This window comes from Nannospalax galili, unplaced genomic scaffold, assembly GCF_000622305.1.
Source record: "Nannospalax galili isolate Female #2095 unplaced genomic scaffold, S.galili_v1.0 scaffold199, whole genome shotgun sequence".
NCBI lineage: Eukaryota > Metazoa > Chordata > Mammalia > Rodentia > Spalacidae > Nannospalax > Nannospalax galili.
Window position 1 is genome coordinate 287,964 of NW_008343559.1, and position 15,410 is coordinate 303,373.

The 15,410-nt window shown below is 41.4% G+C and overlaps 1 protein-coding gene across 2 annotated transcripts in view; it reads right to left on the reverse strand.

The window, feature by feature from the left end:
• The window catches only part of Kdm5a (lysine demethylase 5A), a 107,910-nt gene that overhangs the window by 77,528 nt on the left and 14,972 nt on the right, over positions 1-15,410 (reverse strand). For both annotated transcript variants that reach the window (XM_008839714.3, XM_029566773.1), the window contains exons 5-6: positions 13,558-13,692; positions 1,286-1,391 (exon numbers count right to left, since the gene is read on the reverse strand). In XM_008839714.3, coding sequence (XP_008837936.1) covers positions 1,286-1,391; positions 13,558-13,692 — 241 coding nt within the window. The remainder of the gene's footprint in view (positions 1-1,285; positions 1,392-13,557; positions 13,693-15,410) is intronic.

Genomic DNA, 15,410 nt, shown 5'->3' on the forward strand with positions numbered 1-15,410 from the left:
TGGCAGAGATGAAGCACTTAAATTTTTTTTGAAACAGGGTCCCATAGTGTCCAAAGTACTTAACTCTTAAAAGGGTAATAAAAAAAGACCATAATGTTTGGTATTATTACACTGTTATGTGTGCTTAATTTTTCTGCTACTGGAGTTTGAACCTAGGGCATTAGAGTGTGGTAGGCAAATATTCCACTGCTGAGCAGTACCCCTGCCTTCTTTTATACTATTTTATTCTGAGACAGGGTCTGTCTCTCCAAGTTGTTTGGGCTGTCCAGAAACTCATGCTATGTAGTCCAGGCAATCTCAATCTTGTGATCCTCCTGTCTCAGTCTTCTGAGTAGCTGGGATTACAACAACCCTATGTGACCAGGCTTGAATACCCTCAATGTTCTGAGAATGAAATAATATTATCTGATCCTCTACAGTGCAGTTCACAATCCACATTTATATTAACTAATCATCTCATAAATGCATAGTAATATGTGACTTTAACATTTCATTAAATTCTCATTGTCAAAACATGTCAGCTTATTCCTTGTTAAAATAAATTTTAAATTGACATGTTATATAAAGGAGAAACTATATCATCATCTAATTAATTTTTGCACCAACAATTCTACTCACAAATATTTCCAATGCTATGCCAAAACAGGCTTTTTAATGAAAATAATTTATTTGAATGGTACAATATAAACGAAGGTTTTTTTTTTGTTTTGTTTTGTTTTTTGTCATTTTGAGACAGGGTCTCCCTGTAGCCCCAGAGGGCCTGGAACTTACTATGTAGACCAGGCTGGCCTAACCTCAGAGATCCACCTGCCTCTGCCTCCCGAGTGCTGGGATTAAAGGCGTGCACCACCATGCCCAGCGAGGGCAAATTATTAAGGATCAAAATGGTGGTTAGAGTTTAAAAGTTCTAAGCTCTTCCAAGTATGTTTTCATACCAAAAGTCTAAGAACCCCTTTTAAATTAAAAGTAACAACGTTTAGAACACTAGTTGACACCAATAACTTCACTATTATTAGTGAAACTAAACTAGAAACTGAATGAAATTTCTGTGTTGTAATTAGACATGGAAAAGGAAGATTCTCTTTTAAAGTAAAAAACATTCAAAGTAATATTGTTCCTGAAATAATTTAAGATATATACCATTAAAAAGGCATCTGCCTACAAGCCATGTTGTAAGTTTACAATTCTTCAGAAATTCCCAGCACAGATTGAAATTCAAGTATCATCTGAACCTTTTTATAAACACATTACCACAATTCATTTCAAGACGAGTAACAGATTTTACCTTCTTTATCTTTTGCTCCCACTGTCAGGCCCACAACTTTGGGTCCAGCTCCAAAAATCTGAAGTTTCTTCAGTTCTGTGCTTCTATTTACTTCTCCAGAATCTGACTAAAAAAAATTAATTAATAATATGCACATTAACATAATTATCCTGAATTATTCATTAAAAAAATTTTTGTGTGTGTGTATAAGTGTTCTGCCTGCATATATGTAAATGCACCACAGGCATGAAATTCCCACAGATGCCAAAAGAGGGCATCAGAGCCCCAGGAACTGGAGTTATAGCCAGTTGCTAGCAGTCATGTGGGTACTGGGAGCCAAACCTGAGTCTTCTTCAAGAGCAAACTGTGCTCTTAACCACTGAGCAACCTCTCCAGCTCCATTTATTTTTCTTTTAAGAGATCAAGTCTTGGGACTGATTAAGAACACTGGCTGCTCTTGCATAAGACCGGAGTTTGAATCCCAGCACCCACGAGGCAGTTAACTGTCCATACCTCCAGTTCCAAGGGATTCAGTGCCCACTTCTGACCTCCATGGGCAATGCAAGAGTACATTTACACACAAGCAGGCACTCATACACATAAAATAAAAATAAATAAAACAAAAGAAAAAAAGGGATTGAGTCTTTGACAAACATAGTGGTGAAGGCACTCAGGAGGCAGAGACAGATGAATCTCTGTGAGATCAAGGCCAGCCTGATCTACATTAGTGAGTTCCAGGCCAGCTGGGGCTAGAGAAAGACCCTGTCTCAAAAAGAAAGACAGAGAGATGGGTTAGGAGAAGAGAGGGAGATAGGATCTTATAGTGCTGCCCAGCCTGACCCCAACTCCTGGGCTTCAACAATTCTCTTACTCTGCCTCCCAGGAACTAGAACTATACAAGTATATGCCACAACTCCCAATTTATGCATTTATTACCTGATGTAAGTAGCATGACCCTCTTCAAAATGAAGGGAAAAACTAGTTGATTTTTTTTTTGAGGGAAAGGTTGAGACAGTGTCTCACTCTGTAGTCTAGGCTGGTATCAAACTCATGGCTATTCTCTTGCTTTTCAGTGCTAGGAATACAAGCATAGTCCACAATGCTCAGCTCCTGACTTCTTTATAAATTCACTTACTGCCTCATTGTAACAGTTTAAAATAGTCACCAAAGTACTATGCAACACTCAAAATTCCTGTTTACAGATTAAAAATCATCTGTTAGGGGTGGGGGGAGGCTATGGGAGGATGCCAAAGGGGAAGGGATTTTATGTATGAAAGATGATTTTATGTATGAAATACACAAAAATTCAATTAAAAATTTATTTAAATTTATTTAAAATTTATTTTAAAAAATTCATCTGTCAAGTCAGGCCTTTAATCCCAGCACTCAGGAGGCAGAAGCAAGCAGATACTGTGAATTCAAGGCCAGCCTGATTTACATAGTAAGACCCTCAAAAAAAAAACAAAAACAAAAACAAAACAAAAAAAAAACAGGATTCATCCCTGGAAAGGTGGGTTTAGGTTATATAAGAAAAGCTGAGCAAGCCATGGGGAGCAAACCAGTAAGCAGCATTCCTCCATGGTCTGTGCTTCAGCTCCTCCTTCAGGTTCCTGCCCTAGTTTCCCTTGATGACGATAGACTGTAAGAGAAAGAAAAACCAAAAACAACAAAAACTAGAGGCTGGTGAGATGGTTCAGTGGATAAAGGCACTTGCCAGTAAGTCTGACAATCTGAGTTTGATTCACAGAACTCACATGGTGGAACAAACTCCACAGCTTCCACAAAAGGATGAACATCTTAGTTTGGATCCCCAGCATCCACGTAAAAGGTGGTGTGCATCTGTCAGCTAAACCCAGTGTGGGGTTGTGGGGAGAGGCAGTGACAGGCGGACCACTTGGAGGTCACTGGTAAGTGGCCAGACAGCCTAACCAACCAGTGGACTACAGTGTTGGGGAACCCTGCTGCTAGGGTTGTAGTCCTCCATGTCCAGATAGCTCTAAGGGGCTGGCGCTATATGGAAGGACTCCCCTTCTCAGCAGGGGGCCTCCTGCTCTCTGCCTGACTTACCTGGAAAGTGCCACCATGCATGGATGCCTGACCTTATTTGGAACATGACCTTTGGCATAGTTACCCGGGGTAAAAACTACTCCTGGGTTTTTTCTATGATAATTAGGCATTGCCCGGTAGTCGGACGATAGGAGCCCACTGCCACATGTAAATAAAGCATACTGTGAGCACCTATCAGCTGAAGCATTGGCTACTGCCCCCACACTATATTTTCCCTAATCCCCACTGAATAAACGGAGCTGTTTCACTGAATCTGGAGCTGTTTCACTGAATCTAGAGCTATTTCACTGAGTCTGGAGCTGTTTGTATCACTGAACCTGCCTCCCCGGAAGGGCTTTCTTCGGTCAGTGCTCACTGGCCTTCCTGACCCCGTTCGTCACTTCTGCTCCCTTTGTTCTTGTGGAACGGTGGCCAATGACCCACGAGGAGAGGGAGAGACCCCACACTACAGGTTCAGTGAAAGCCTTTGTCTCAAAAAATAAGGTGGAAAGTGACAGAGAAAGACACCTGACACTGACTTCGGGCCTCTACATGGGCACCCAAATACACACATGCATACACCCAATGAATGCACACATACATCACACATATACATACATACAGATATCTACACACACGAAGTACACACACACACACACACACACCAAATATAGACTGCTGATTTATATGCCTGTGGGTACATAAATTATGATGTATGAAATCCAGGTTACTAAAGGAGCATAAAAAAACAAAAGCAGAAGCTGGGCACTGTGGTGTAGAAACGTAATTTCAGCAGTTGAGAGAAAGGAGCTCAAGGTCATCCTAGGCTTACATAGTGAGTTTGAGGGCCAGCCTGGGTGACATAAGACACCATTTCAGGGGAGTGAGATAGTTACAAGCATGAAGGCACTTGCCACCAAGGGTGAAGACCCAAGTTCAATCTCTGAGACCCACATGGTAGAAGGAGAGAACTGAATCCCACAGGTTGCCCTCTGACCTCTACACTAGTGCCAAGGGACTTGTACATCCATACACATACAAAAGTGAGTAACTGTCAAAAATAACTTTAAAACAGTTTCAAATTTTTTTAAAAACTGAATAAAAACAGCAACCAAATTGACATTTCAAATCTCACCTTGAGACAGACTAACTTATACTCTCCAGCATCTACAGTTATCCAGTAACAATCATAGCCCTACATACACTTCACTATTAAAGCAGAATGCATAATAGAAGCTAACACATATGAAATATATAGTATATGTACCAATATCTAAGTAGTTTAATCAATTAGTCTTTACAACTACCCTGTCAGGCCAAGAATGTTTTAAAAGTAGTAATAACATGGTAAGAAAGTAGACACGTGTGTGTGTGTGTGTGTGTGTGTGTGTGTGTGTGTGTGAGAGAGAGAGAGAGAGAGAGAGAGAGAGAGAGAGAGCACACTATAGGGGATCAGGGATGGGAGTGGAAGGATGGGGGAAAAGCAGAGGGTGGAGGAAGAGTTAACTCAAAGCAAGGATATATAAAAAAGCCATATGGAAAAACCATTATTTTGTAATCTAATTAAAAAATATGAGTTTGTAGAGAGGTACCCTACATGGGTAGATAATGCAGCTCCTAGAAGATACAGGTTGTTAAACAAAAACCTCAGTGCCAGCTGTCTGCAACACACACACACACACACACATGCCCGAAGAAACAGAAAGAGTAAGCAGATAAAAGTAAAAAAAAATTTTTTAAGCCCATAGCTCTTCAAGTGATAGAGTAAGCTGAATCTACATCCAAAGTAATACAGGCAGTTCTGGTAAACACAGATGCCAGCAGTCCAAGCCATAAGATAAGTCACTGTTCTCTCCCAAGTCCTGATGAGAGTATTTGGTGTCATAGTGACTCCTTGTATGTTAACAGGCCGGCACTGGAAAAGACATCCAATTTGTTATTCTCCATTATCTTGGAATTCTAATTAGCCAGGCATCATTTTTTAGAAAGATTTATTTTTATTTAATGAGTAAGTGTGTGTGACTGCATGTATGTATGTGTACCACATGTCTGCCTGGTACAGGGAGGTCAGAATATGATGTTGGATCTCCTAGAACTAGAGTTACAGATGGCTGTGAGCTATCATATAGGCGCTGGGAACCAACCCAAGTCCTCTCCAAAAGCAGCAAGTGCTTTTAATTGCTGAGACATCTCTCCAGTCCCAACTGGGCACCATTTTACCACAGGTCTTGCTATTTGAAACTAAACTACTCTGGAGACCTGAAAACAAAAAACAATCTTTAAGACAGGGAGATAAGCAACAATCTGCTACAATTTCTAGGTAGAAGATGGCCCCAAGAAAAAGGTCACAAAAGGAAAAATGTGATCAAACTGAGAAGCCTGTTAACAGAAGGCTCGGGCTGAGAAAGTAGTGTGGTCAGTGGCCACATTTCTGTAGTGAGATGCTGTAACATACATTATATTGATGAACTGTCATGTATTACTTGAGCTCATCCAGGTTCTATTCCCAACACTCACATGGCAGCCAACAATACTCTGTAATTCCAGTTCTAGGGGATTCAACACCCTCTTCTGGCCTCCATGGGCACTGCATGAATAGGTGCAATTACATACAGGCAGGCAAAAAACAAAGCTCCTCCTGCATCAGCCTCCAGAGTGCTGGTATCAAAGACATCTGCCTCCACACACAACCCAAATAAAACTGGAAAAGTTATCTACCACAACTTAGAAATACAAGAAACAGGAAAAAGCTAGGGAACATTACATCCTTAAGAGATAATGAATCCAGGCAGGAGAGATGGCTCAACAATTAAGAGCACTCACTTACTGCTCTTGCAGAGGACACACATATTGGCTAACAACCATTTGTAACTTATGTTCCAGGGGATTCAACACATTCTTCGGACCTCTGTGGGCACTGCAAAACACAGGTGTACTTACACACTTGCAGGCAATACATTCATACACATTAAATTAAAAATAATAAAAAAAAATTTTTAAATGATCAATGAGGCCAGGCATGGTAATGCACGTCTTTAGTCCCAGCACTTGGGAGACAGAGGCAGGCAGATCTCTGTGAGTTCAAGGCTGGCGTGGTCTACATAGTGAGTTCCAGGTCAGCTTCAGCTGGGGCTATAGGGAGAGCCTGTCTCAAACAGACAAAAACAAACAAACAAACAAACAAAAATCAATGACTCCAAAGAGAGCAAAACACTAAAATGCCAGACAAAGAATTCAAAACGCACTGTTTTTTGTCTTTTGTTTAGTCTTTTTGAGACAAGGTCTCCCTGTAGCCCCAACTGGCCTAGAACTCACTATGTAGACCAGGCTAGCCTTGAACTCACAGAGATCCCCTTTCCTCTGACTCCTAAGTGCTGGGATTAAAGGCCTATACCACCAAACCTGCACCAAAACTGTTTTAAAAATAAACAGTAACTGGGTATGGTGATTCACATCTGTAATCACAGCACTTGGGAAAATGAGAGAAGAGAATTGCAAACTTGATGTTACTTCAGCTGTACTACAGTAAGACTGTGTTTCAAAAAAAAAAAAAAAAAAAAAAAAAAGGCCTAAAACACTTTTTAAAGACTACAGTGAAGGGGGGATAGAGAAATGGCTCAGCAGTTAAGAGTGCCTGTTACTCTTGCAGAAGATTCAGGTTTGAATCCCAGCACCCACATGGTGGCTAACAATCATCCTAACTCCAGTTCCAGGGGATCTGATGTCCTCTTCTGACCTCCGAGGGAACTGCACTACACAGGTACATTTATATGCATGCAGGTAATACACTCAGACACATAGAAATAATAATTAAAGCCAGGCATGGTGGTGCTCCCCTTTAATCCCAGCACCTGGGAGGCAGAGGCAGGCAGATATCTGAGTTCCAGGCTAGTTGGGGCTACAGGGAAACCCTATCTCAACAGGACAAAAAAGAAAAAAAGTACTTTAAAGCCAGGGTAGTACACACCTTAAATCCCAGCACTTGGGAGGCAGAGGCTAAAGGATCTTTGTGTGATAGTGGTCAGTCTGGTTTACATAGCCAAGTTCCAGGTCTGCTGTGGCTACAGGGAGACCCTGACTCAGAGACTAAAAAAATATATATATATATACATTTGTGCCCAACACCATTAGTAATTAGGGAAATGCAAATTAAAACCACCTTAAGATTTCATCTTATGCCAATCAAACAGGCTAAGATCAAGAGAAGAAATGATACCAAATACTGGTTCTCGAGGATGTGGAGAAAGGGGAACACTCACTGCTGGTGAGATTACAAACTCATGTAACCTCTATGGAAAGCAGTGTGGAGAACTCTTAAAAAAAACTAAAAATGAACCTACCATATGAACCAGTTATACCACTCCTTGGCATATACCCACAGGACTCATCCTATTGCAGAGATACCTGTACAACCATGTTTGTTGCTGCTCTTTTCACAATAGCTAAGAGATGGAAGCAACCTAAGTGCCCCTCAACTGACGAGTGGTTAATGAAAATGTGGTACATTTACACAATGGAGTCCTACTCAGCAATAAAGATGAAATAATGAAATTTGCAGGTAAATGGATGGGTCCAGAAAATGTTATACTAAGTGAAGTAACACAGACTCAGAAAAATAAAAGACATATGTTCTCCCTCATTTGTGGATCCTAGCATCAAATCCTCTAAGTGAGTGCATATCCTGATGTAACTGCAGGAACCAGGAAAGTGGAAGGACACCAGAGAGGTAAAGGGAAAGAAGGAACCCGAAAGAGAAGAATAGTAGGAGACAGGTGTTACTAAGAGAGAAATGTGTAAAAAAGGGGTAAAGGGGAGGGAGAAAAGGAGGGCACTACAAAGAAATATGGGAATAAAGGGGAAGAAGGCACTCAAAGAGGTGGAACCATAGCATACAAAAATTATCAAGGGAGGCTGGGCACAGTGGCGTATGCCTTTAATCCCAGCACTTGGGAGACAGAAGCAGGCAGATCTCTGTGAGTTCAAGGCCAGCTGGGACTTTAGGAAGACCCTGTCTCAAAAAGACCAAAAAAAGAAAAAAATTTTCAAGGGAAAAAGGGAATAAATGAGATACTTTAAATGGGAAGGGCAGGGAGAAAAAGAGGAGATATAAATAATGCCTAGCTAGTATTAAAAAAAAAAAAAAAAACAACAAAGGGAATCGTCTTAGTCCAAAAACCTACTGAAAAATTACTCATACATTATCCCTACATAAGTCCATGAGTATAGCTGAAGACTACATAACAAGAAACAGTGCAGGACAGGAGAAACCTTCCTTTGAGTTGTTGGCCAGGGTAGTCCCAAAATTACAGAGACTCCCAAAATTACACAGGCTATTGCCACAGTTCTTGACTGCCTCCCAGCACTTGATGGTAAGACCCTATTGCTAAAGACAGGTCATGTACTTTGGACACAGGATTTGGAGCAATGGAGCTGGAACTGACCTGGAAGCCATGTCCCCTGAAGGCTAGCTCTCATAGCTTTGGAGCTGGAACTGACCTGGAAGCCATGTCCCCTGAAGGCTAGCTCTCATAGCTTTGGAGCTGGAACTGACCTGGAAGCCATGTCCCCTGAAGGCTAGCTCTCATAGCTTTGGAGCTGGAACTGACCTGGAAGCCATGTCCCCTGAAGGCTAGCTCTCATAGCTTTGGAGCTGGAACTGACCTGGAAGCCATGTCCCCTGAAGGCTAGCTCTCATAGCTTTGGAGCTGGAACTGACCTGGAAGCCATGTCCCCTGAAGGCTAGCTCTCATAGCTTTGGAGCTGGAACTGACCTGGAAGCCATGTCCCCTGAAGGCTAGCTCTCATAGCTTTGGAGAGCACTACACAAGCTGCTAAGGGAGAACATCAATCAATGGTCCAACCCTAGCTTCCAGGCCTAAAAACCACATCAACGACCAGCACAGCAAATGACATTGATGCAGTAGTGGCACTTTTATCTTGGGGGTGATCAACAGCTACCTAATTGAACTTAAAGTCCACTCAGTGGGAGGAAACTCATGTGTGATACTGTAAACACAGCCAAATGCACATAGCTGGAGAGGTCATAGATCTTAGAGAAAACCCAAGGCTCTCGTATCCCTAGTCAAATGTAATTTCTTACTATGTGCAAAATATGGATCCTTAAATTTACAGACAAGTATCCTAGTCACCACCCATCAAATTAGCTTCTTTTTCAACAGACACAGATTACAGAATTATACCACTGGTCATACACAGAGATTCTCTGTGAACTGCCCAGGCCTAAGTGTTACATCTAGGATGCATCCTCTACACCTAAGACTCACAGAACACAGAACAAGGGATGAAGAGAACACTAATGCATCTTTCAATACTCATCAACAAAGCTCCCTCATGCAACAGAGGGCCAGGAACACAAAAGGCCACAAATGGCCAAAACGCAGAGAGTAAGAGTCTACAGAGTATGCATCCTTGGCTAGACTCCTATTTTGAGGTTCCCCCCACTTGGGGTTCACGAACCATTGCGGAAGAGGGGACAGAAAGATTCTAAGAGGCAGGGAGGTAGTGTAGGACCATATAGAAATGGTCCTACAGGCGCCTGGGACCCTTCTCATACAAACCTACAGCAACGATGTCAGCAAGCACAAGACCCATGCAAACTTAAGCAGACAAAAACCCAGCACAGAACTGTGGAAATGGACAGCAAGCTCCAATCTTAGTTGTAGAATTATTGGCAGCTGATTACTGCTGGGTGAGGAAGAGTTGATCTCCTTGAAGGGAAAGACTCTACACAGGCTGACTAAACCCTGGTAGATGAACTTGTACTGAGGAACATCTGGGAACACTAACTTGACATGACAGGCCTTAACACAAATGACAAAATGAATGAATTCTAGTCGGAGGGGGGACCCCTATAGAACAGTGCCAAAGGTGAAGAGGGTATAAAGATGATTTTCTGTATGAAATATACAAAATTTCAATTAAAAAAAAAAAAAAGAATTGAAAAGGGGCAGGAAGTAGAGATGGCTCAGCCGTTAAGAGCACTGGCTGTCCTTGAGAGGACCCAGGTTCAATTCTCAGCACCCACATGGTGGCTAACAACCTATCTGTAAGTCCAGTTCCAGGGAATCCAATGGCCTTTTCTGACCTCCATGGGCACTGCATGACATGGGTGCACTTACATACAGGCAGGCAATACTCACATACTTCAAAAACTCTAAGATACAAAATCAATAGCCCAAATCTAAGAATCCATGGGATAGAAGAATGTGAAATACAAATTGAAGGTATAGAAAAATTATTCAAATGCTAGAGATGGCTCATAAGGTAAAAACTTACAGTCAAGGTTAATGACCTGAGTTTGATCCCTAGAATGCCACAAGTCGTCCTCTGCCCTACACATGTAGGTGCTATAGCACACACATCCACACACAATAAAAATAAACTTAAAAAGAAAAAGGAAAAACAGGGCTGAAGGGATGGCTCAGTGGTAACCAGCACTTACTGCTCTTGCAGAGGACACAAGTTCAGTTTCTAATATCCATACAGAGGCTTACAACTGTCTGTAACTTCAGTTTCAGAGGATCCAACCCTCTCTTTTGGCCTCTGCCCGCACTGCACACACATGCTACACATATATAAATGTAAGCCAAACACTTATACACATAAAATAAAAATTAAAAAAAAAAGTCAATGAAGGTTAGTGACATAGCTCAGTTGGTTCAAGCACAAAGGTCACAAAGGTCAAAACAGTATAAAGCAAGTATGGTATACAAGCCTGTAATCCTAGTATTCCCAAGTTGGAGGCTGGCGTATCTAGAGTTCAAGATCATTCTTGGCAACATATCAAGTTTAAGGCCAGCCTAAGATACATGAAACCCTGTTGTTTTTCTTTTTTTCCTTTTTTTTATAAAAGGGTTGGAGAGATGGCTCAGCAGTTAAGACCATTTATTGCTCTTGCAGAAAGAAGAGGGAGCCTCAACTGAAGAATTTCCTAGTTGGCCTGTACCAGATCCATGAGGCTTTTTTTTTTTTTAACTGTTAATTGATGGGGGGGATTGGGGGAGGGGCAGTCCACTGTAGGCAGTGCCATCCCTAAGCAGGAGGCCTGGGTTCTGTAAGAAAACTACCTGAGCAAGCCAATAAATAACATTCCTCCTATGGTTTATGCTTCAAGTTCCTCCTGCCTTGAGTTCATGCTTTTCCTTCCCTTGATGATGGACTTTAACCCATAGGCAAAAAAACCAAAAAACCAAAAAAACCCTTTCCTCCCCCAAACTGTTTTGGTCAGTTTTTAACATAGCAACAGAAACCAAACTAAGGCAAGTACACACACAACAAAGCTAGGTCTGGGGACATACCCTGTAGTCTCAACTACTCAGCAAGCTGAGGAAGAAAAATCACAAGTTCAAGGTGAATCTGGGCTATAGATGAAGTTCAATGCCAGCTCAGGCAATGCAGAAAGAGCCAGTCTCAGGCAGGCATGGTGGCATAGGTCTTTCTAAAACAAAACATTCTAAGTACAACCCAGTCTCAAAATAAATAGAAAAGAAGAGCTGGGGTCTGGAGAGTTGCCACAATGGATAAATTGCTTGCTGCATAAGCATGAATATATGAGTTTGGATCCTCAGTACTCATGTAAAAGCCAGGTGTGGTGGTATATTCCTTATAATCCCATGGCTCGATAGCAGAGAAAGAAGCATCCCCAGGGCTCTCTGGCTAGCTAGTCTAACCAACTGGTAAGTTCCAGGTTTACTGACAGTCCTTTTCAAAAAATAAGGTAGAAACTGACTGGGAAAGACACTTAACCAACATTGACCTCTGGCCTCCACATACATGCATATCCATCAGCACATGCATATCCATCAGCACACACAAGCACACCGTGCACACAAAGAAAAATTCTATTTCTGAAAGATTGTTAGGGTGGCCGGGCATGGTGGCACATGCCTTTAATCCCAGCACTTGGGAGGCAGAGGCAGGGAGACCTCTCTGAGTTCGAGGCCAGCCTGGTCTCCATAGCGAATCCAGGCCAGCTGGGGATACAAGGAGACCCTGTCTCAAAAAGACCACCCCCCCAAAAAAAAGAATGTTAGGGGTTGGTGGGGATTTATCTCAGTTGTGAAGTACTTGTCTAGTAAGCACAAGGCCCTGGGTTTGGCTCTCAGCTCTGAAAAATAAAGAACAGTAGGTAGAAACAAAAACATTTTTTACTGCAAACCATAGCAATAATTAGAATGTACAAAAACTTTGGGGCTGTAGAGATGGCTCAGCGGTTAAGAGCACTAGCTGCTCTTGCAGAGAACCCAGGTTCCATTCCCAGCACCCATATGATGGCTAACAACCTTCTATAACTCTGGTTCCAGGGGATCTGATGCCCTCTTCTGACCTTAGTGGGCATTGTGCAACATGAGTGCACATATACACACAGGCAATACACTCATATACATAAAACAAAAATAATAAAGTTTTTTTAAATGTACAAAAATTCATCAATGTCTGTGCAATTGGCACTGCAGCACCTAGTGACCCTGGGATTTGTCACCCTGTCAAAAATCAGCCAAGTTATCAGTTTTCTAAATCAAATTATACTTTTACACTAAACTTCACAATTTCTTCACTTAAAAGGTGAATGGGCCAGGCATGGTAGCGCACGCCTTCAATCCCAGCGCTGGGGAGGCAGAGACAGGCTGAGTTCAAGGCCAGCCTGGTCTACATAGTGAGTTCTAGGCCAGCTGGGGCTACAGGGAGACCCTGTCTCAAAAAGACCAAAAAAAAAGGTAATGGAAAATATATCTTTTGAAGTGTTAACAGTGTACAAATGATCTCCCATGACCTGAAAATAGCTATACATGGTCAATGCACTTAAAACTATTAAGTTTATGGCTGGGCATGATGGTGCACGCCTTTAATCCCAGCACGACATAGTGAGTTCCAGGCCAGCTGGGACTACAGGGAGACCCTATCTCAAAAAGACAAAAAACAAAAAAAACCTACTACCTACTACGTTCATGAAATCCTATCTCAAAATATACCAAAAAAAAAAAAAAATCCTATTAAAATGGTCCACAAGGGCTGGTGAGCTGGCTCAGCAAGTAAACACATTTGTCTCCAAGCCCAACAGCCTGAGTTTGATCCCCAAGACCTAGACAGTAGGAGAGACCTGACTCCTGCAAACTGTTCTCTGACATCAACATGGGCACCATGGTATGTGTATACTTATGTGCACACACACACACAAACACACAATAAAAATCTATTTTTAATGGCCCATGGACATTGATAAGTACCTGAGACTTGACACGTCTTGTTCTCTTTGGCAGAATACTCATTCTTGTTCCTGGAACTGGAGAAGTCTGGGTATCAGTGCTGGGAATCTCAGGCTCCACTTTTTCTTTAAGATCCAAATCAGGCATTTGTACCCCCTAATGGGTAAGAACACAAAAAAAGGAAGCAAATTCACCAAAAAAAATCAAATATAAGAATGGAAAAATAAAGACAAATTTCCAGTAAGTTCCTAAAACTACAGGAGACCAGAGAGCAATTCTCAGTATCTTATAGGTTCAAAGCAATCTTTCACAAAGCAAGATTTCTATTTTGTTTTTCAGAAAGGGTCTTCTGCAACCTCAAACTCCCAAGGTAACACAGAATGACCTTCAATTTCTGATCTTCCTGTGTACATCCCTGATTACAGGCATGCATTACCACACCCTGCTCCTAGGACTCAGTTTTTCCCCATATTCTCAGCAGGACTTCATTCATAGAGATCAAATACAAATGCTAGAATACATGTGAAAATATTGAAACTGTTTGAAGTAATTTGAAAATAGAAGAAACAAAATTAGAGAACTTACACTACTGAGTATCAATTCTGACTATAAAAGAATACTCGGGGCTGGAGAGATGGCTCAGCAGTTAAGAGCACTGACTGCTCTTGCAGAGGACCCAGGTTGAATTCCCAGCACCCACATGGTGGCTACAAACCATCCTTAACTCCAGTTCCAGGGGAATCCGAAGCCCTCTTCTGACCTTTGCGGCATTATACAACACGGGTGCGCTCACATACATGCAGGCAATACACTCATACACAAAATAAAAATAATAAATAAAATTAAACAAAGAACAATATTCAAAGTGCAATAGTGACTGGAGAGATGGCTTAGCAGTTAAGGTGTGTGTACTGCTCTTGGAGAGGACCCAAGTTCCAATTCCAGCACCTATGTTGGATAACTCACAACCACCTCTAACTCCAGCTCCAGGAGGATCTGACACTGTTGGCGTCCATGGGTATCTGTACTCGTGGGCACATACCCTGCCACAGACACAGACAAAATAAATCTTTAAAAAGAGATAGTGTGTACTGGTGATAGGGTAGATATACAGTAGTTCCTCCTATCTGTGGGAATACATTCATCCCCAAATCCCCAGTAGATGCCTAAAATTGTGCATGGTGCTGAACCCTATATGTTTTATACTGTTCATGTATTACCTATGATAAATTTCAACTTCTAAAATAGGCACAAGATGCTAACAATAAAAATAAAACTACAGGGGCTGGAGAGATGGCTCAGCAGTTAAGAACACTGACTGTTCTTGCAGAAGATCCAGGTTCAAATCCTAGCACCTACATGGTAGCTAACAACTGTCCATAACTTCAGTTCCAAAGGATCTGACAGCATCTTCTGTCCTCCATGGGCATTGCACGACACAGGTGCACTTACTTACATGGAGGCATAACACTCAACAACATAAAATAAAAAATAATGAATAAAATTAGAAAAAAATAAACTACAGCAGTATATAATGTCATAAAATTGTTGTCTCTTGTACTCAAAATATTTTATTATACTTTCACCTTTCTACCTAAATTTATTGCTCTAAATTTAGAGCTTTTCTCTTTGGCATATCTAAATTGTCAACATCATTACACTTGTTCTTTGGGATCATTAGCAAGTAAAATGGGGGGGGGGGGTGTAATTCCAACAGTAAATCTAATAAATGGCTCATAATTATCTAAAAGGCAGAGATAAAGAGATGATTGATAACCTGGGTAGGAAAAGTACTAGACTTTATATTATTCAAAATGAAATGTAAATGAAACTCATGGATTATGTATTTCTGGAATTTTCCACTTAATTTTTTA